General features: G+C 48.2%; 1 protein-coding gene across 1 annotated transcript in view; it reads right to left on the bottom strand.

The window, feature by feature from the left end:
• Window positions 1-11,208: 11,208 nt before the first annotated feature.
• LMX1B (LIM homeobox transcription factor 1 beta) overlaps window positions 11,209-19,738 on the bottom strand; it is a 101,143-nt gene continuing 92,613 nt past the window's right edge. The window contains exons 5-9 of the mRNA XM_074846539.1: window positions 16,125-16,303; window positions 15,049-15,126; window positions 14,582-14,648; window positions 13,602-13,763; window positions 11,209-11,853 (exon numbers count right to left, since the gene is read on the bottom strand). Of these exons, the coding sequence (XP_074702640.1) occupies window positions 11,696-11,853; window positions 13,602-13,763; window positions 14,582-14,648; window positions 15,049-15,126; window positions 16,125-16,303 (644 nt within the window). The 3' untranslated portion in view covers window positions 11,209-11,695. The remainder of the gene's footprint in view (window positions 11,854-13,601; window positions 13,764-14,581; window positions 14,649-15,048; window positions 15,127-16,124; window positions 16,304-19,738) is intronic.

Here is a 19,738-nt window from a genome sequence, read left to right as displayed (position 1 = left end):
GGAGAGGGTATGGTAATTATAGAATGGGTGTTTAGAAGGAAAAGGCATTTCGTATCCCATGTTCCTCATTTTAATAATACAGCCTGCTGCGTTGTGAAACACCTTCCTTAGGAAAGCATTAAATCTGTGACCCACGTCTTCACCCAGCCAGCGCAGCCGCGTGCCCCATCACCAGGGTACCTGGGGAAAGGTCCCTGTCCCACCTGGTGAGCGGGGCTTGGCCCTGGGGCTGGATTAGTGAAGTTCGTGGCTCAAAGGGTCAGTCCCAGCTGCAGCCAGGGTGAGAAAGCAGAGGGGTTCTTCCCCAGGCACTCCCCGAAACGCCTCGTACAGAGGCAGACATCACTGCACTGTAGATTCTACTCCTCTGCAGGGCCTGTCTCCACCACCCTCCTCATCCTCATCCCAGCTCCCACGGGCATCCTGCACATGCCCCCAGGCCCCACCACCTGTGGGGAGGAGGCTGTGAGCTCCGTCCTCCTTCTGCCCTGGTCCTGCCTTCTGTGGGCAGCTGCCCGACTCTCCTCCACCCCCCACTCTGGTCCAGTGAGTCTGGGTCTCTGCTGGGAGGCCAGAGGAAGGCCGGGACCTTGCGGGATGGAGCAAGGGCTGAGGGGACCCTAAGCACCGTCTCTTCAGCAGCTGCCCAGAGCTGATGTGCATTCCTGCCTGCGGGGAGAGGCAGCACAACGCCCCTGCAGCCACTCTCTCGTCAGTCCTGTCTCAGAGGACCTAGCAGCACCCCCACCGTGTGAGGAAAATGACTGGAGATCTCCATCATCCTGGTCACCTCCATCGTCCTTGTGACTCCGTGTCTTTCAGCCGCTACCATTACCCAGCTCTCTACTTCGTTTGGTCACCTCTGTCTCTTCACGGTTCCCAAAACAATGCCTTGAACACTGAACTGAAGCAGCGGAAGAGCTAAAAGTATTTTTGGGAAGAACTGTGTTGAGGCTGTCATAGTCCTGGTGCTCCAAAAGGAGGTTGACTCTTTATGCAGGAAATAATATTTCAGGTAGAAAGTGCCTTACCTTTTTCTACAGTAATTTGTATGGACAAATGGCTGAACTCTGACAAAACCAGTTGAATTCTGCATAAGCCTTTTTAGAAGCAAAATATCGCAGCATATGGAAAGATTTTTTTTGGAAGGGGAGGGACACACAAGCACAAGACAATGAGAAAAATCTGCGTGTCGCTGACAGACGACATGAGTGGTTTGAGCACTGGAGCCAGGCTTCTGGACTCTGCTCACAGCTCCAGCCTGTCACTCCTGGTGTCAGCTATTAAATGCTTGTCATAAAAGCATTGCTTTTATCTGCCTGTCTTCTAAAATCCTTTTTCCTTCAGACATCATCTGACTCTGCCAGGGTCTAATCAAACCCTCATCACCTGCCGCTGCTAGGACTGGATCTCGCATTCACTCCCAGTTAATCAGTGGCTAGCTGGCACAAGTGGTGGGCAGGAAGATTTCTGTGCGAGCAGATGTCGTGTCAGTCCCCTGCGCAGTTCCTTGTGGACACACCATCCCAAAGGCATACAAAAATATCACTCCATTTCCTCTTTTTGGCTAAAGAAGAGAGAATATGATGCCCTCTTAGTAACTAAAGGTGAAAAGATTATCAGTTAATGTAAATCCAGAGGGTGGAAAAGAGCAAAAAGGTAAATCCAGGGGGTAGGGAAGAGCAAATACTCTATGAAATGTGCATTGTATTTTACATAGTTCTCTGCTCAATATTATTCTCTTCCCTCTGCAGTTTGGGGTGCAGCTCTGGTCATGTCTAGCACCCCATCTTGCTCACGGCGTGACACTCAGAGAGCCTGTGATCTGCAGCAGAGCCAGAACCCCTGGGCTGAGCACAGCGCACGGACCAGCTGGCAAAGACGAGCGAGTCCAACCCCAGCTGCCGCGGGTGGGAACTGTCAGGGCGAGTGAGGAGCCGTGGGCCAGGGAGATGGATGTGTGCAGATCATCTCTGAACTCAGGGTCTTCCACACGTACAGCCGACAGTGTGCTTTCACCTCATTCGAGTAATTCCTATTTAGTGTTCAAAGTGTGAGAAAAAACAGTTTGAGAATGCAAATGGTGGCTGTTGCTTTGATAAATACTACAAGCCAAATTCATTAGTGGGCTTTCAAAGAGAATTGTTTTGTTTTCCCATCATAAGTAAACAAAGAAATAGCGTTCTCTATCATCTCTCATTTCAGAACATACCTGCTGGTTCTAGTGCTAATTACCATGTTCCTTCTGTGATGGAAAATAGCCCCACAGCATCTTAACTGCAAAATTTGGTTTTCGGGAGAGAACGGTTTTCTGAGAATGTAAAAATGTGTTTCATTCCTACTGAGTAATTGGTTTATATTTGAATATAAATAAATGAGAAGCAAGTATGCTATTTATTTAATAGCATTTAATGTACAATCATTTTATACAGTGGGGCCATACTCATAATATTTCTTTTATGTTATTAAAAATATTGATAAAACGCTAGACATTCATTAGTTACACCATTTCCAAGTGCACAGAAGGATGAACAAATGTGTTTTCATTATAAGAGGTAATAATAATTAAGAGTGACAGCACCTTATCCTCAGGATCTGCCTCCCAGCAGCAGTTTGGCTGATAAAAAAACAGAAGTTAAGATAAGACAGCAATTATTAAGACAAATCTTTTGAAGGGCTGTTTGAACTCCTGTGTCCAGCAGATAATCTGATTTTACAAGGTGCTCCAAGGGGGGTAGACTGCATGGGAAGCAGTACCCAGGTGCAGGCCTTTAGCCCTTTGCACCGGCATTTTTACCTCTAGCCATTTCCCTGGTCGCTTCTTCTTTTGTTTGCTACAGCTGTGGCATATAAATCAGTCTTCATTCTGTCTCACTGACACCAAAGAGAAACACAGCACAAACAATGCAGAACACCAAGCCCCAAATGTATTAATCATCTTTTTTTTTTTTTTTTCTTTTTTGTTGATCCCTTTCACCTATCTTTTTGGGGAGATTCAGAAATGGCTATGGGCAACTCAGTAATTCTTCCTTCATAAATATTAGATGCACACAGAGCATGAATATTTGAGTAGCTAACTCTGACTTAGGTGAAACCAATTGCTAATGGCAATTCATTTTTCCTTAGTGACATTCCACCAATAACAAGCATGAGGGGGACAGGATGATGCAATTTGGAGCTGGGCAGCAAAAAGGAAAGAAGGTGCTGACTGGGAACAAAGATACTTTATTGATCAGGCCTTCAGGTCGAACTCAGGGCTACGTATCCACCCTTACCTCGGAGACAGCTATAGCAGAGATCCGTGCTCAGCAGTTGGGTGCGTATCCTTTGGATCTAAATATTGGAAAAAAGTTTGAAACACTTACGACTGATTTTTATTACGCCACTGAGCTACCGCCGCTTGATGTTATTGTGCCCTGTGTGATGTTGCACGCGTGATGTGCGACCTGCAGTGGGAGGGACCAGGTGGTTCTCTGCCATCCCCCACCTGGGGTGCACCACAACCCCACTAGTAAACCTGTGGCTTGCCGTGGGAAAGGGCAGTTGGGGTTCCTTCAGCCCAGCCCCAGTTCCCCAGTGCATTCCCTTTGCTCATTGACTCTTGCAGCCCTGTGCTTATAGCACAAGTCAGATTAAGCAGCAGTTCCAGGGGAAAACGCTGTCATTCTGGGCCTTAATGGACTGTTTTTCAAGCCAGATGAACTAACCCTGCTGCACAAGGACTGCAGAGGATGTGCTGAAATGGTGTGGCCAGCTGTGGGGGGTGGAACTGGGCCTGCCCCTTTGATGATATCAGGTTAGGTGTAAAACTGTATGTTTTGATTTTTAATAAAAAATAGAAATTGTGGCTTTATGCCTGAGGCATAGAAAAGAAATGTAGTGTCTCTGGACCTGGGGAATGGCAATGAGTAATCAGATGTGACCGGATCAAACCTCAGCTGAAGTTCATGTTCATGTTTACATGGCCCAAGAGACACTAGCATGTATCTATCATTTTATATTGGTCTCAAATTTGCCATTACTAGATGAATACTTTATAATCCATTGGTGGTACTTACACACATTTGTCTATTCTAGCATGCGGCTCCCCTTGCATGCGTTTTGCCTCAGGAAAGACCCTGCCAGGTCTCTCTGAAGTCACCACATGCCATTTTGCCAGGGCTTCTGCCGCGTCAGCCCGTGCCGGGGCCACGCTGGGGCAGCTCGGGCAGAGCAGACGCCCTGGGCCAGCGACGGGGCCCGGCAAGCGCCAGAGCTGGCCTGCCTGCCCCCAGCACGTGCCCGCTGCCCGCAGCCCTCGCCCGGCCGGGCAGGTTGGCCATCGCCGCGCCGGTGTAGGGCCCCGCTGCCCACGGTGGGCACATCTGCGGCGCTTCCGTCGCTGGAACAGCCTGGGCAGCTCTGGAGGAGCCTGGGCAGCAACGCCTGGGGAGAGGATCGGTTCTGAGGCACGCAAAGACAACGTGTGCCTCTTCGGACAACGGAGCCATCTCGGGCTGCTGGCTGTGCTCCTGCCGTCCGTCCTGGCCACACAGAGCTGCTGACCGTGCAGGGCAACCCGGGACACTTGGGGACACGCAGGGACACGGTCCTTGGATGCTCGGGGACCCGCAGGGTCCCTGGATGGGGCTGTAAGGCTGGCTCAGTCCCTGGGTGCTGCCTGTACATGCCAGCAACAACTGGCAGCAGAGGACTGTCTGAGCCCAGACACCAAGGACACTAGCGCTCTGTTCACCCGTGTGAACCCGCCAGGGTTCGGGGCTCCTCTGCCAAGGCGGCTGTTTGGGTTGGCACCGGGGGCCCGGGCACAGCCAGCCCGAGGAGCGGGCTCTGCGCAGGAGGGGCCCGGCTGTGAGACGGACACTCAGGCTTCCTCACCCCCCCGCAGCTCTGTGCCTCTCTTCTTGTGCTGCTTCTCCAGGTCAGAAAACTGCTGGCTTTTCACTTAAGGATAAATGGCATTGGTTGAGATAATGAAACAATAACTACATGGCCACTTCTCTGTCACTTAAGCGGAGAAAAAGCGGTTAAAAACCTTGACCCAGCTTATCTGGCTGCCTAGTTCTGGAGCTGGTTCACTTTCCACACCTGCATTTGCTCTGCTTTGCTTCCCTTTAAAGACTATCTTTTTCAGAAAATGTTCTTTTCTCACAGAGTCTGTTGAAAAACTAGCAGGTTTTGTCAGAATTTTGCCATTTGAGACATTTTATTTCTATAAAAAAATCAAAATTTTCTCTGGAAAACTAAGCATATGCTTTCTGCAAGTGAAAAACAGCTTTTAGCTGGAAATCATAATTCTCAGCTTAAAAAGCATTTTAGTGGCAAACTTTCAAGGGAGGCTACTGACATGTCCAACTTGCCCTGCAGCAATCGTGGTGGGACAGGGCCAGACCACGTCTCCCCAGGTCAGGGTCCCGTCTCTGGCTGTCGCCAGCCAGGGTGCTCAGGGCAGGGCTGCAGCGGGGGTGCTGAGTCAGCATGTAATCGCCAGACCGCTGGGCCCCGGCAAACAGCAGCAATGTTGGAGGCTGCACCCAGAGCGCGGTTATAATGGCAGCCAAGAGCCCTTTACCTCTGCAAGCTTATCTGGCTCTTGGACATCGCCAGAGCAGTGGGTGGAGACGGACACTGATGTCCCCTGAGGCAGTTCATGCACCAGCCGAAACCCTGCTCATCCTCCCGGCCTCACGTCGTGGATGAAGCAGAGGGCCAGCAAGTTGTTGTGTTCGTGGTGTGAGCTGTTTGCTGTAATGAACACGTATTTCCTTGGCTTCTCCTCTAGCTGTGCTGTGGCCAGTGGCCGAGGAGTGGTGCCCCCAGGCTTGTCAGAATGCTACCGGGTTTATTGCAGGGACTAGTCACATCCACGTGCTTCAGCGTGAGCCCTCCTGGCACGGCCAGGCACACACATCTTGGTCCTGACAGAGCTCTGTCTGAGTGGCTGGTCTAGTTGCACCATCTCTAATTTCTGCAGACTTTTCCTGTCCTAAATTACTCCATGCAAAAATGGCTGAGGGCCGTGACGGTGTGTAAAATCTGTCCCCATCCCCACAGAGGCGCTCCCAACCCACAGAGGCCGAAGATCAGTGTGGAAGGAGACCCTGCCGCTGCCCGTGGAGAAGGGCACCCAGTGAGCAGCCTGGGCTCCTGTTCCACACCACTAAAACCACTAACGCCATGCTCAGCTGCCACAGCCCCCTGGGTCCCCTGCCTGGGAGAACAGCGGTGCCACCCCCAGCACACAGAGAACACGCTTTCAGGCTGCAAAGGCAAAGAAAGAACTGCACGCTGAAGGAAAATCCTGCTTTGTTTACAGGTTGCTTTTATTTACAAATATACTGAAGTGTAATCTCTTTTTTTTGTTTTTCTCTTTTCATTTAGAGTGTGTGTGTGTGTGTGTGTGTGCACGCACGTGCACACGGGAAGGAGCATAATGTATGAGAAACTCATGTATCTTAGCTGCCAGGCAGTGGTGGCAGGAAAAAAAAATGTAGTGAAATGAAATTTAAAAACACTAATAAATAATTTAACAATGACAAGTAATTAAATAAAAAAAAATCCGATCTACATACATTATGGTGGCTTGTTACCAACACAGAGGGAAAGGAGCAGAGAATCTACGGTGAAAGGCAGCTGGTTAAGTATGAGAGAGCATAGTCATATTTTTTACAAGTTAAACAAATTGTAACAGACAGCTACAAAATACTACATTTCGATAACATAAATACAGAATATATAAATATACAAGTAATACAGCCATACACAGCTAAAAAATAGGGTGTTCACTTAAAAACAGAGTTCCCAATGCAAAGTATCTGGCAGTCCCTTCACAGTCACTGCTGAGCAGAAACGGGGTGTGCAGGACTGAGGGGACCCGGGCTGCGTCCTCAAGGAGGGCCAGCAGTTGTCAGTTTATTCAGACTGGCCTCAAGCGAGCAAGACCGTGCTTAAATGCCATCAAAGCCAAAGGACTTTGGGTACCTGCCAAGAGGTGAGCAAGCGCCCCAGCACCCCGCGCACTGGAGGGGACCTGGAGCCCTGGCCACGCGCCGAGGGGGGTGGGCTGGGAGGGGCCCGCGCGCGAGGGAGCCTCTGCTGCTCAGGAACACGTGCTGCGGCTTGGGCACGGGGCTGCGTAAAGCACCATCCTGAGCGCTTGAGACTTTAGTACTGTGGCTCTAGCTCCCACGACTCTGATGTGCCTCTCTGTCCTTTCACTGTCATGACCAAGCTCCAGGCTTGTAGGAACCCTTCCCTTCCTCCTGGAGTCTGCCATTAATTTCTAGCGACTTTTGGGGACAACCAGAATTATTATGACACGGTTCAAAGAGGTGCTCTCACCAACCCCAGCTTGCAGCATCCCTAGCAGCATCCCAGAGCCGGGGTCCCTGGGGCACTGGGGTGGTGGCTTGGGATATACTTCTGATCCTTAAGGAAACTGGAAGGAAGTCCTGAGCACAGTAGGAAGAGGTAAGAGGGTTCACATCATCCCTGGAAGGTTTGCCAGCACGAAGGACCTTCCCCATGCAATGACGGCGCAGCGAGGTGGCCAAGTTGCTGCTGACAGTGGCAGTGACCCCTCCAAAGGAGCTGGTACTACTCACCCGGCCGGAGCAGGGTGGGACTGAAAAATCCACTCAGCAGCCATCGTGAGACTAATGTGAGTCACATCTCGGGCACGGTTAGCAGCAACTGAGCCAAGCGATCTGGATGTTTTTGATGACAGAGTTTAAAGAAGAAAAGGAGATCAAAAATACCTAGAATGCTCTTTCAATCTTAGCGATTGCAACCACCGCACTTCACTTACAGCAACAAAATTATCTTCCATGTCGTGACTGTGAAACACATTTACCACCAGCCCCTGACCACTTACAACAAGGGTCTGATCCAGAGTGTGGTGGGAAACGGGGGGCTGAGGACAGCAGTGTGTGGTAGGAATCGTCCCCTCGACAGTCAGCCCTGCAACGCAAACGCTGCCCTGCCGAGAGCCCGGCAGCGGGGCTGGGGACCCCCTCGGAACGCCTGGCAGCCTGGTACGGACCCGGTCACGGCACAGCACAGACCTCTGAGGAGGCCAGTACCTAGCATATTCATTCTGATCTCACAATCATCTTTTTTAAACATTATTGAGCAAACACTGAAGCCTAATCAATCATCTTTTACTTAATTGCATCTTGTCACCACTTTAGCTTAACATGTATTCCTTGCTTAGCCAAAACATGATTGAAACACCATGAAGAGCTCATTTGATGCATTTATATTAGAGAGGGGTTAATTTCCTGGGGAAAATGATCACTGTAAGGTGCATGTAATAAACTGCTGTCATGACCTCTAGCCTTCAAACTCCCATATGTGCAATCATTGTTTGTGGTTTCCGTGGAAGTGCCAGATGCTAAGAATTTTTGGCAAGAGTTTATCAATTTGACTCAGTGTAAGATATTACTGTGATATGGCCCATTAAACATTTTACTTTCACCTGATCGGTGACATTCCCTTGACAATAGAAGAGTAAAGCAGAAATCAGAAAGGTCAGAGGTTGCTATATAATCTTTTACTGCAGGTCCCAGGTTAAAACCACAATGATCACACTTCAGTAGGGTAATTCATTCCACAAAAAAAAGTGACATTTATTTTGCTTTAATGAACTTTGGCCTTTGCCAGATATAACGGGTCCACTGGAAACCATTGGCTATGCATTCCTTCCCTTGACCAGCAGCAACCCACCATGGCATGGGAAACGTTCTGCGTGCCAGAGGGCCTGTGTCGTGCACGTGGTGCCAGCGATGGTAGAACACGGGGGAACAAACAGCTAAGGCATCATCATACAACACACCAAGGGAAGAGGAGATGGTATGTACAAGCAATGAAAACAAAACAAAGGTGGCAAACAGTCATCTGAAAAATCAGCAAAAGATTATGGTTACGTCAGCTACAAAATGGGACATCCAATTCTTTCCTTGGAAATTATTTCCTTGGAAATGGATTGTTTTCTCAACATCCAGCCCAGAAGCAGAGGTAGAGTTGGGACAAGGCAGTTCTCCAAACTGTAGGTCACATTATAGTTCTCATATAAGTCCCTGTAAACACTAAAAATGTCATTTTTTAAATGAGGGATGAAGCAAGGTTGTGCCTATGTGTAGAGTCTATAAACCCGGTACGTTTGAGATGGTGAAAATGCTTTTCTATGACTCTAAAGTAGCACAACAGAAGGGTGGGGAGGAAAACTTGATGGATCCATTGAGATCGGTGGTGACAAATGTTTATAATGTGCCATATGAAATCTGCTTGCCTTCTGCCCTGCAAGCAGTGAGGATCACCTGAGTTCTTTATAGATGTTTGCTATCGTGCAGAGAGAAAGGAAATTGTTATTTATTTTGATACACAAGGAAAGGGGAAAATAATTGAAGGGGACGGGTAAGAAAATTCTTCCAATTTCAAAACATATCCAGGGGCTCACAACCTTCAACGGAAAATCCACATCCCTGTCAGCGAGAGCAGGGTCGCTAGCAAAAGCACACGGGTGCCACAGACCCACCTCCCCGGGCACGGCCGCCGCCGCGGAGGGAGGAGATGGGACCTGCAGGGAGGGGAGCGGCACCCGGCACCCACATCGGTCCCTTCACTCGCGATGGGCTGCGTGCGGCCGATGGCGGGTCTGCCACCGCGCAGCAGCACGAAGGGTTTGCCTTGGTTGGGCCTGCGCTTCGCCTGCCTGCGCTGCACACGCAGAGTCTTCCCCCCGCCCCTTTCCTCGCCTCCAGAGGGAAAATGCACCCACTCATCCTGCAGATCAAACTTTGGTCAAGAAACCTCCACCACGCTTGGTCCACATTTCCAGGCTGGGGGGAATGTGATCGCATTTCTTCCCCTGGACCCACCGCTCCTGCCACCCACCCCTCCGGGACGCGAGGAGCATCCTGCCAGCGGAGGGGTGGCAGCTGCCGGCGGGGCTCCCCCGCCGGACCCCTCTGCCGTGGTGCTGCGGGGGGCCCGCTCTGGCCACCCCCGTGACAGGAGTCCCCGGTCCCGTGCTGCTGCAGAGGGTGATGAGCCCCACAGGAGACTCGGCAGTGCTGGCCTGGGACCAGTCCTCAGTCTGGGGGAGTCGGATTAACCAACGCTTTGGACTTGTTTTCAGCTATTATGGTCAATATATTAAAGGTATTTATTTAAGAAAGTGCCTATCCTGCCAATCTTTCCCCATGAGCTCTATTTTGAACACACCCTATAATTACTGATATTACCCTGGCAAATTTTCCCCATGAAGTTTTCTCCACTAAGAGCCATGACCGTACTTGTCTGTCTCTCCACATTATAATTATCACCAGGCAATATTTATAACTATACTATTATTATTTATGATATTTTATGCCCTACGAAAACCTATATGACATATGCTCAAACTTCAGCATCTGAGACATTCAGACTTCAGCTAGGACGTTCCCTTCGGTTTGTGTACTTGCTCTTCTTACATTTGTACTAACAGGTTAGTTGGAGTATCTATTGTAAATACAGGAGTCCCGTCAGCGTGAAACCTGCAGGACTTGGGTTAGACTCCAGCTCAACACATCTAAACCTCCCATTGTGATCTCTCTCATACTTCTTTTTTCCCCAGTTGGTGCACATTTCAGGACTTCTGATGGTTCAGGCTAGAACTGTATATCATAGATTCTTGTTGAGGCGAGATAATTAACTAAAGGAGTGCTTAATTATTCCAGATGGACAATGGAGCATAGCACATTTATGCCTCATGCAAAACATAAACAGAACAGAATGAACAACACATGTTTGCCAATCATGGTCTAGACTTGAAATTTGGCACTGCAATACTTACAAACAAATGTAAATGTTTTATTCTCACACTTCAAAAAAAATAATTAAATAAAACTCTGTCTCGTAAGCACCTTTAGTTTTAATTATTTAAGATCAATACTAACCTAAATGCCTCTGTCCCTAACATGCATCTCCTCTCCAGGGTCATAGACCTTTCTTATTATGAAATCACTGGCTTTCTCCACAAATATTACTGTGAACCACTTTCCTCAGTATCATATGCATAAGGGCTATAAACTAATGAGCAGATCTAGGTTATGTAGAAAAAGTGTAGAAAGGAAACAAATGTCGAACGTCACATTTACATTAACTTCTCACAGTTCAAATGGCAATTTATCCACAACATAGTATGAATCATGCAGTAAGAAAAGGGAGGAATCTCCAGTTTCTTTGATTTATTTGTCATATGGTCGACTGATGTCAGTATCAGTGGCTTTAAAAAAAAAGTTTAAACATCCAAAAGAAAGGAAGAGAGAAAGGAGGAAAAGGTCTAGCTTTCCACAAAATCCATTTCCTTTACAACGATGAGCTCAAACCAAACCAAACCAAAGGCTGCTGACGAGCAGGGTCTTCTGTTCCTTCCGTGCTTGTCTCGTGGTCTGGTGCAAGCTGGGAATCAAGGGGACGGGACTGGTGGATGTGTTTTGTTTATATATATATGTATGTATGTAGGTAGGTATTAATATATATACACATACATACACATATATGCACACAGATACAGTCTTCCTAAAAATACTCTTTGCAGTCCAGAGGCAGCAGGAGTCACTGTGAAGGAAGAGCTGGGCAACATATGGCTGTAGAGTCTGCACTGGAAAAAGTCCTGGCTAAATATATGCCGGCTGTTTGTTTTCTTTTATTTTCATGAGGCGAAATACGAGCTCTGCATAGAGTACAGCCTGTCAATGGGGTTTCCTACTCTAGCCTGCATGGAGTTAACTTCAGAAGAGGCAAGAAAACAGTCGCTCAAGCTAGTTAAAGAGGTATCACTGTCGATATCATGAAAAATGGAGTCGTTTCCTGCAAATGAAACGTATACGTTAAGCTGGATTCTGTGCAGCCCGAGGAGGACACAGTACACACGGATGCTCATGTGTTGCACACTGCAGCAAAGGGAACGCTCCTGGTTTGCTTGTTACACGTTAAGGTAGTTTCGCTCTAAGGGTCTGACCTACAAAGAGGAAGGCTAGCAACCAACTGCATAGTTCAGCTGGCAGCAGTGCCACACAGATCTGCCAGGGTTTAATTTGTACTTCGGTCAACAGCACAAAAGAGAGTCTTGGCTGACGACGGGAGCAAACGGTGCCGGGGAGGAGCAGGTCCCCGGCCCGCCGTGAGCTGGGATCCGGCACTCGCAGGGGCACCGGGGCCGCCGAGGAAGGTGGGACCAGACATCGAGTGCCCGCAACAGGGGAAAGCGGTCTGAAAGCTGTAACCAGTAACGGTCTTCATTTACACACAAGGTAAAAGACAGATCTACGAATGTGATGGGACCCAGGAGGAGACCCAGCTTCCCTCACCTTAAGTGAGCTACAGTTGGAAACATGCTTTCATTTCAGAAAATTTACCTCTTTTTGGGCTGGTTTGGAACAGCACCTTTTATTTCCCTTAGCAACTAAGATTTCAGCTTACTTTGACTCTTAGGTACCAGAAATAGCTCTACCTTAGGTCCTGTGAGCACTAAGAAAGTGTTAGTCCGGCTCTTTTTCCTCACGCACTCATTTGAAACGGCTTTGTGCTATCTCCTGCACTCGTTTTGGAGCACAGAACCTGCCTCTGAAGGAGTTTTGCTTAGAAAGCCAAGCAAATTGTTAGTAACAAAAATCACAAACCATCTAATGCTCACCAGCACTTCAGATGCCCTCAGCTCCTTACAGGATTTACCAAATTGCCTGGTGTGCACCGTGAGCTTGTCTCAGTGGGAAAAGTAATAACCCAGACCCAAAGCAGATTTCTCGTTGGCCTGTGCATGCCGTGCTGATGAAAGCGATATGCACGTGGAGCTCTACGATGAAGTGCGCCTGGTCAGCAGAAACGAGTCTGATGTAACAGGCCCTTGTGGGCTACAGCAAGGCCAATAATCACAGTCTGAGAAATCCTCTTAAATTTTATTTAAATGCCACACCGCAATTGTCCAGAATCAATTATTAAGCATTTAATGCTTGTGATGCGTTTGGTGTACCTATTCACCTGATGGTGTGTGGTCAGGAAATCGTGAAAGCAAATCATCATCTTGATTTTGGGCAGAGAATAAAATTATGCAGGAGAAATGTTGTGTGGTGACACATCTCTCAGTAGCTCAAGAACTGTTCTTTAACAAATCCATGCATCCAATCTGAGGGATCTTACAGGAGTGCTCATTCATTTTGGAATGAATAGATTACTTCTCTTTACTGAAGGCACTTTTTCCCCAAAACTTCTAAGAAAAAGGAAGAACTTGTGAGGGAGCTAGAATTTGGTACTGTTTATTTTTCAGTGTCTTGGATAGCGGTTTAAAAAAGAGGAGCTGGAGAGGTGATGTTGCTTGGTTTATCATTTGACAGAATTATACTGTGAAATAGTTCTGAAGGGTGTCCAGAGCCTGGGGTGAGCTCTCTTCTACCCCCTTATGTGTACAAGAAAACATACACACAAAACTGACTGGTACAAATTCCCTGGTACAAATCCCAGAAAAAATATAAAAACAAGTAAGTCTACTGAACCTGGGGCGTGTGAACCAGCGTAAGAACCCTGCTATTTCTGATGCGGCAGAATGATGCATGCCTTACCATAAGGGTTCATGTGGTCGCCTGGCATTTGTGGAGGGGTAAGACCCTGCTGAAATGGGTCTGTGCCATAACTGCTTTGATCCATTGCTACAATCTGCTGCTGCGGTGGTGCCAGTGGTGTGTAAGATGTCATCATCCCTTCCATTCGGTTGGACATTACTTCTGCAAAGCAAACAGAGGGCACAGTCACTGCTGAGGAGCAAAGAGGCAGCAGAGAGCAGCACCGGTGGCGATCCCGAGCCCCAGCGCAGAGCGAGCGCGGCTATAGGGGTGCCCCGTCATTCAGAGGAGCCTTCCACGTTTTGTCCGAGTACAACCCCGAGCAGTAAGTTGAAAGACTTGTAATTTCTGACTGTACCATTTCTGCAGCTCCCGGGTGCTGGACTGTATCTTCCCAAAGTCTGTCCCGTGCGTGACACAGCCCTACTACCCTCAAACTTCTGTTGGTACCAGTTTTTCTGGCTCTGCGTAAAGAGGAGGATTTGAGGCCGCAAAGCCTTGGGAGTTGGAGAACCCCAGGAGCATCTGCGGAGCAGCAGGGCCAGCCCTGGTGCCCCTGTGCAGCTCCAGCGCCAGGTCCCCGTGCCTCGGTGGTGGCAGCGGCGCCAGTGCCCTGGCACGGAGCCTGCGGACGCGCGGCTGAGCGTGGTCCCTCCCTTCAGGAGAAAACAAACCGGAGGATCTCCCCAGAGGGAGCCTCCCGGAGATTCCCTCCAGTGAAAGCGCCTCTGTACGGCACATTTCTTCTAGAAAGAAGGTGACAGCTTCTGTGTGGGTCTGGCCCCAGGCGGGAGTTCTGGGGTGCCCCGGGTGGGCACTCCGACACAGCACCTCTGTGTTTCCACTGACGACGGCGTGTGTTATCTAGAGGCGCGCGCACGCCCTGTATGCCCGTACGTCAGCCATGAGGTGGGAATGGCACTGCAAGAAACCTCACAGATTCTTTTCCCCTTCCTTTGCCTTCATCGTAAATCCCCTACCTTGCCCTAGTCGCTGCGAGTTTTGCTGCTCCTGCTGCTGCTGATGCCTTCGTGCTAGTTTTTTCATCTGAATAAAAGAGGAAGAACAGAACAATCTCATGGTGCTGAATGCAATGATTTCGTTTCCTTACAAAACTCTCTGCAAACATCAAATCAATTAATACAGGCCATTTATATTGATGCACACACCACTGTGGGTTCAGTTTCATTTCTAAGCTTAAACATTTCAGTTTCCAGTTCATATTTGCATGCAAAATTTACTCCTAACCTCATGTTGCTTTGAGCACACGAACTTAATGTCTGTTTGGAAGTTGCCTTTCTTGTAGGGATGTAGACAGCAGCGCATGCAAAATACGCACAGTTCAGCCCCTGGGATCCCTGTGGTATGTACTGCACCCAGGGGGAGGGGACATCTGTGATGGAAGACAATTTGCATTTTTCTTCTGAGAACCTGACAAACAACCTACCTTTGCTCTTTGGTTTTGAAACCAGACCTGGACAACTCGCACACTCAGTCCCGTTTCAGCTGCTAGCGTTTCTCTGACCTACAGGAGGAAATGTTTAATGATGTAATTTCTTATATTTAAAAAAAACCCCTAATCAGTTATGTTAGGAGGAATAGGCCTGTTCTTACAATAAAAACTGCACGTACATAATTACTTAAAAAATTCCTCATATTTTTGCATAGTTTATTCAAGTTCTGTCCTTCATGTCACTACCAGTTTCATAAGTACAAACAGTCTGAGCTGTGTAAAATGGCACTAAGTCGTTTCATGATTTTTACTTTACCAATAAAACAGTTCTGTGCAAAAAGATACAAATTTGGCTGTGAACAATTTTCATATTGTTGAGGTACAATTTCATACTTTAAAATGGCAAAAAGGCACGTTGCACTGTCCCAAAAGATATACTTTGTATGTCAGCAGGAGAATGTAATTTTTTGCAAAGTGACAGCTTTCAGGATGCAGCTCTATTCCTTCCCAATCAAACTTAGAAGGAAGCGGTTACCTGGGCTGCTTTTCACAAAGATTTGGTTTTCACCAGCTTCACCAGTGAAGCAGTACATCATACCTTTCCCTAGCTGCCACAAGATCGACAGCAGGGTTAAGTTTCACAAAGAAGCAAGACTGGAAGGACAAGTAGTGGGACCAAAGCTGAGCACCCGGCTCACCGGATGGTGACTGCGGTGGGAAGGAGAAGGGCAAAAGCCACTTGTTTACCTAGGCCCTGATAGTCAAGGCCTATTTTGTGTTTTATAAGAACCAAATACTGTTGTTCAGCAGGAATCAGTCACGGGAGCTGCTCTGCACACTGTGGGTGAACATCCAGAAATAACACGAGCTGGTCGGTCCTAAGCTGCCGGCAGTGCCGGGCTGGACGGTTCCTGGGTGAGCATTGCCGTACGCTGGCCCGGTCACTGCGTTCACCCCCAGGCACCTGCTGCTGTCCTGGCAAGGGGCAGAGGCTCTCTGGAGCTGTGGCCTGACCCTGTCTCCCCCGTGGCCTGGTGTCAGAGCTGACTTCAGCCTGGCGAAGCACCTACCTTCCTACAGGGCTTGGAAGACACTTCAAAGGACGCTTTGAATGCTCGTCTCTGCTGTGTAGTAAGTATTGTCCTCGGCCGTTTAGGTCTTCTTGGGTCCTTCCCATCATCGCTTCCTTTTCCTTGGGTTACTTGTCCTTTGGTGGGCTTAACATCTCCGTCTTCATCATCACTTTTAACTGGTGAAAAATAAACAGGATATAAAATATGATTTGTTCCACCAAGATCACAGGGTGTTTGAGAACTGCTCTTCAGCTGCCAAGCTAGTCAACAGGTTCAACTATTATCCCATGTTTACTGGAATACCTAAAGCAACTGCGGGCAGGAAGACGCTATGTTAGATTTGTGTGCACTGCCTGAATCAAATGTCACAAAAGCATAAAAATGTGTTTAATTCTTAAGTGAGGCCATGGGACTGATCAGGGGATGGAAATTCAGAACATGCTCCAATATTTCCAGGAATCGGGCACAGGGAGACTTTGTGTCCTTCCGGCGTCGGGTGGTCCCCTCTGTGCTCACCTGCTGCAACCGGACCGACCGAGTCCCACCTTCCCCTCCACGGCAGAGCCACATCTTCTCCCGAAGCACCAGCTGCAGGCAGCTGCTACTGCCCACACCGCTATGGCAGCAAAACAGTGTAAACACAAAAATACCTCAGAGTCTGTTCGGCTAAATATAGTGTAGATTCCAGTTATTGCTCTGAATATTCTGAAGCTCTAGAGATAATATTAAACATAATCTTTGCCATCTCATTTCTGTATCCCACAGAAAACATCAATATTCCTTCTCTGTGTATTACAAAGTGTCTGTATGTGCATGCACAAATTTCTCTTTCTTGGTAAGTACATGCAAGTATAAATGTGCGTGTGTAGACCAACAATATTATTTGTATTTTCTATAGTTAAATTCTGAATATTCGTACAATCTGGTGATATTACGTGTTAGTATATTCTACTGCGAAATCTCAATCACAGCTGCAAAGGTTGAAGAGTAAGTACAAATTTTGTTGTGAAAGACAACTTTTCAACTCAGCATATTTTATTTCATCAGACTACTGATTTTTCTTCCAGAAAACATTAATATACTATTATAGGGACTTCAAGATGAAGAAACACACTGCAATTTTTATATACTCAAAGATTACGTTTGGGGAATTAACAAATTAGACTTTAATTCATTTTAGGGTCTGATTATTATGCACCTAGCAATCTAATCACCTTTTACTTTAATAAGCATCTTTTGCCTAATGATTAAAGAGAAGTTCAGTCATTTTAATAACCATGACATTATTAACTTTCCAGCATGCCATTTCTAAGGAAAGGTTTGTGAGGATTAATATTGCTCATTGGAGAGTTACTTTTGTGTCCAGTGGATAAATATTTGATTGGAGAAGGACACACTCTCAGCCAGGGCTACGTGAAATCATTTGCTCTCCTGCAGGCACCTGGGAGATGTGCATTTTCCATGTATTAGACAATGGGAGACAGAACATCCCATTTCATTTGTCAACTTGTTTTTCAGGTTTGGGTTTGGCTAACAGAGAGTAATGAGGAAAAAAAAGCATCTCCAGGAGTAAGAAACTACCCCTTGTGCCAAGGGGAAATGAAATGGAAACCAAGGTTGGTTTGTGCCACGGCGGTAGCTTAGTGCTGATCACAGAACAGAAAATCTGGGGGTATCTCTGGCACCAAGGGGAGCCCACCCATGGCCAGAGCGGATCTCAAAGGCAGCCACTGGCCAGCAGGGAAGGAGGATCCCAGCGCCCAGCACCGGCACAGCCCCGCAGCCCCTTCACACGGGGGGTTTGCCTGGGCACGGGCAGGCGGGCAGCAGGACGCTGAAGCTGGCCATGAGGATGACACGCTGAAGGGCAAGTAGGAAGCTCGTGTGCCTCGGGCTAATCCACAGAGCCCAAACCCTGCGACACAGAGATTTACAGAGCGGAGCACTCAAGGTCCTGCAAATACAGCGTGGCAGTAAATAACACACTGCTGCCAGAAAGGTCCCAGTCCCGCACGTCCTGCCGAGTCAGCATGACCTCTGTCTTGCAGCATTCCTGACATGAAAATATAAATTTCAGCAATGTGGAGAATATGGCTCTCAGATTAGAGATTAAGGATAATTACTGCTCTGGAATAATGCATTTTCCCATAAACCAGAGGCAAACATTCATGTCATTTGTACGCTTAACGGAATGGTAATTGTTGACTTTCTTAGACATTTTCTTGGGAAACAAGTGTGCACTTATGATGGCTGGCAGCAATTTGTGTACACACTGTCTCTAGCCTTGGGATCAGCTAGGGCACACTGGCAGTGGGAGGTTTCCAGTCTCCTTGAGCCTATATGGCACAGGAAGGGGCATCTCGCCTCTCCTGGAACTGCCTGTGAGTCTGAACACCAGTTCTCACTATAACCACCACGAGACCCCCTGGGCTCCTGCACGTGTGTGAACTCTTTGTCCTGTGCAGGACTGTGTTCCCAGCCTGGACAGACAGCAAGCGGGTTTTGCTCACTCTCTTTTAAACTGTTCCCTAGGAAATGCGTGGAGGAAAGGAAGCATCTCTCTCCACCACTGTGAAGAACTCGGGTAAGACACCCATCAGCTGCTATCAGGTGTGAGGGCTCCCCTGTCTTACTTAGGAGGAGGCAAAAGCTCCATATGGCAACAGCCTTAACTCCTGAGCCAAGGGGTGCAGAGTCTGGCAATCGCACTGTTCAAACCCCAGGTGCCTCTGAAGAGGGAGGTCACACTGCAGATTAGTAGTAGTGCGTTTCAGTAAGATGCGGAGCCTGTCGTCCCTTGGTCCTAAACAGTTTGCAGTCATCAGGAGCAGCGCAGGACCTCAGGGACACTCCTGGAGATCTGTAACAGGCAAACTCTGAACGCCTCACTTCTGCGCTACACGTAGCATAGAAGCCACAGTGCAGCTACCCTCGGGTCAACACACCGGTACCTCCTGGGCTGACACCAGAGCCGGGCTCCGACACAAACCAGCTGGCTGGGGACAGCGGTGATCAGAAACCAGAGCCTTGGCGCCCGGGAGAGCCCAGCTGCCGGGGAGGAGTTGGGATGGCAGCCCGGAGAGCCAAGCGCTGTAGCGGGCTTGGAAGCATCCAGAGACAGACTCCCCTAAACTCCTCATTCAAGTTATTGCTTTTTGCTTTAATTTTTGTGTAGCCCCCTTGCCTGCCCTAACAGGAGTGGGGAGGCCAGCAGCCTCGCCAAGCGGACACTGCCCTGGCTTTCTGCACGGCAACGTCATTGCTGCGGCGCAGACCCACTGCTTGGTTTCCTTCAGATCCTCCTCAGTACTTCTGTGTTGCACTCGTAGTTTTTCTTAAAGTTACCATTTGTGATTGGCAGAGAGAATACTCTTAAAAATCATATTACTGCTCTGCCCATTTTCCTAGCTCAGTGCTGAAAGTGCACGTGCAGAAGATCCCCTGAAAAATATGTGAAGTGGATGAACGAATGCCTGTGGAAAGCAGCGCACTCTGAACGAGGCCTCAGGTGACTGAGGTCAGTCTGATTCACGTTTTGCCATCTTGCAGAAAAATACTTAGATGAAAACAAAAAGTTTTTGTCCTTTACTAAGCAGCAGGTTAAGGGACGG

The sequence above is a fragment of the Strix aluco genome, chromosome 20 (assembly GCF_031877795.1).
Source record: "Strix aluco isolate bStrAlu1 chromosome 20, bStrAlu1.hap1, whole genome shotgun sequence".
NCBI lineage: Eukaryota > Metazoa > Chordata > Aves > Strigiformes > Strigidae > Strix > Strix aluco.
Note: the sequence above shows the minus strand (reverse complement) of the source record. Positions and strands in the feature narration are given on the sequence as shown.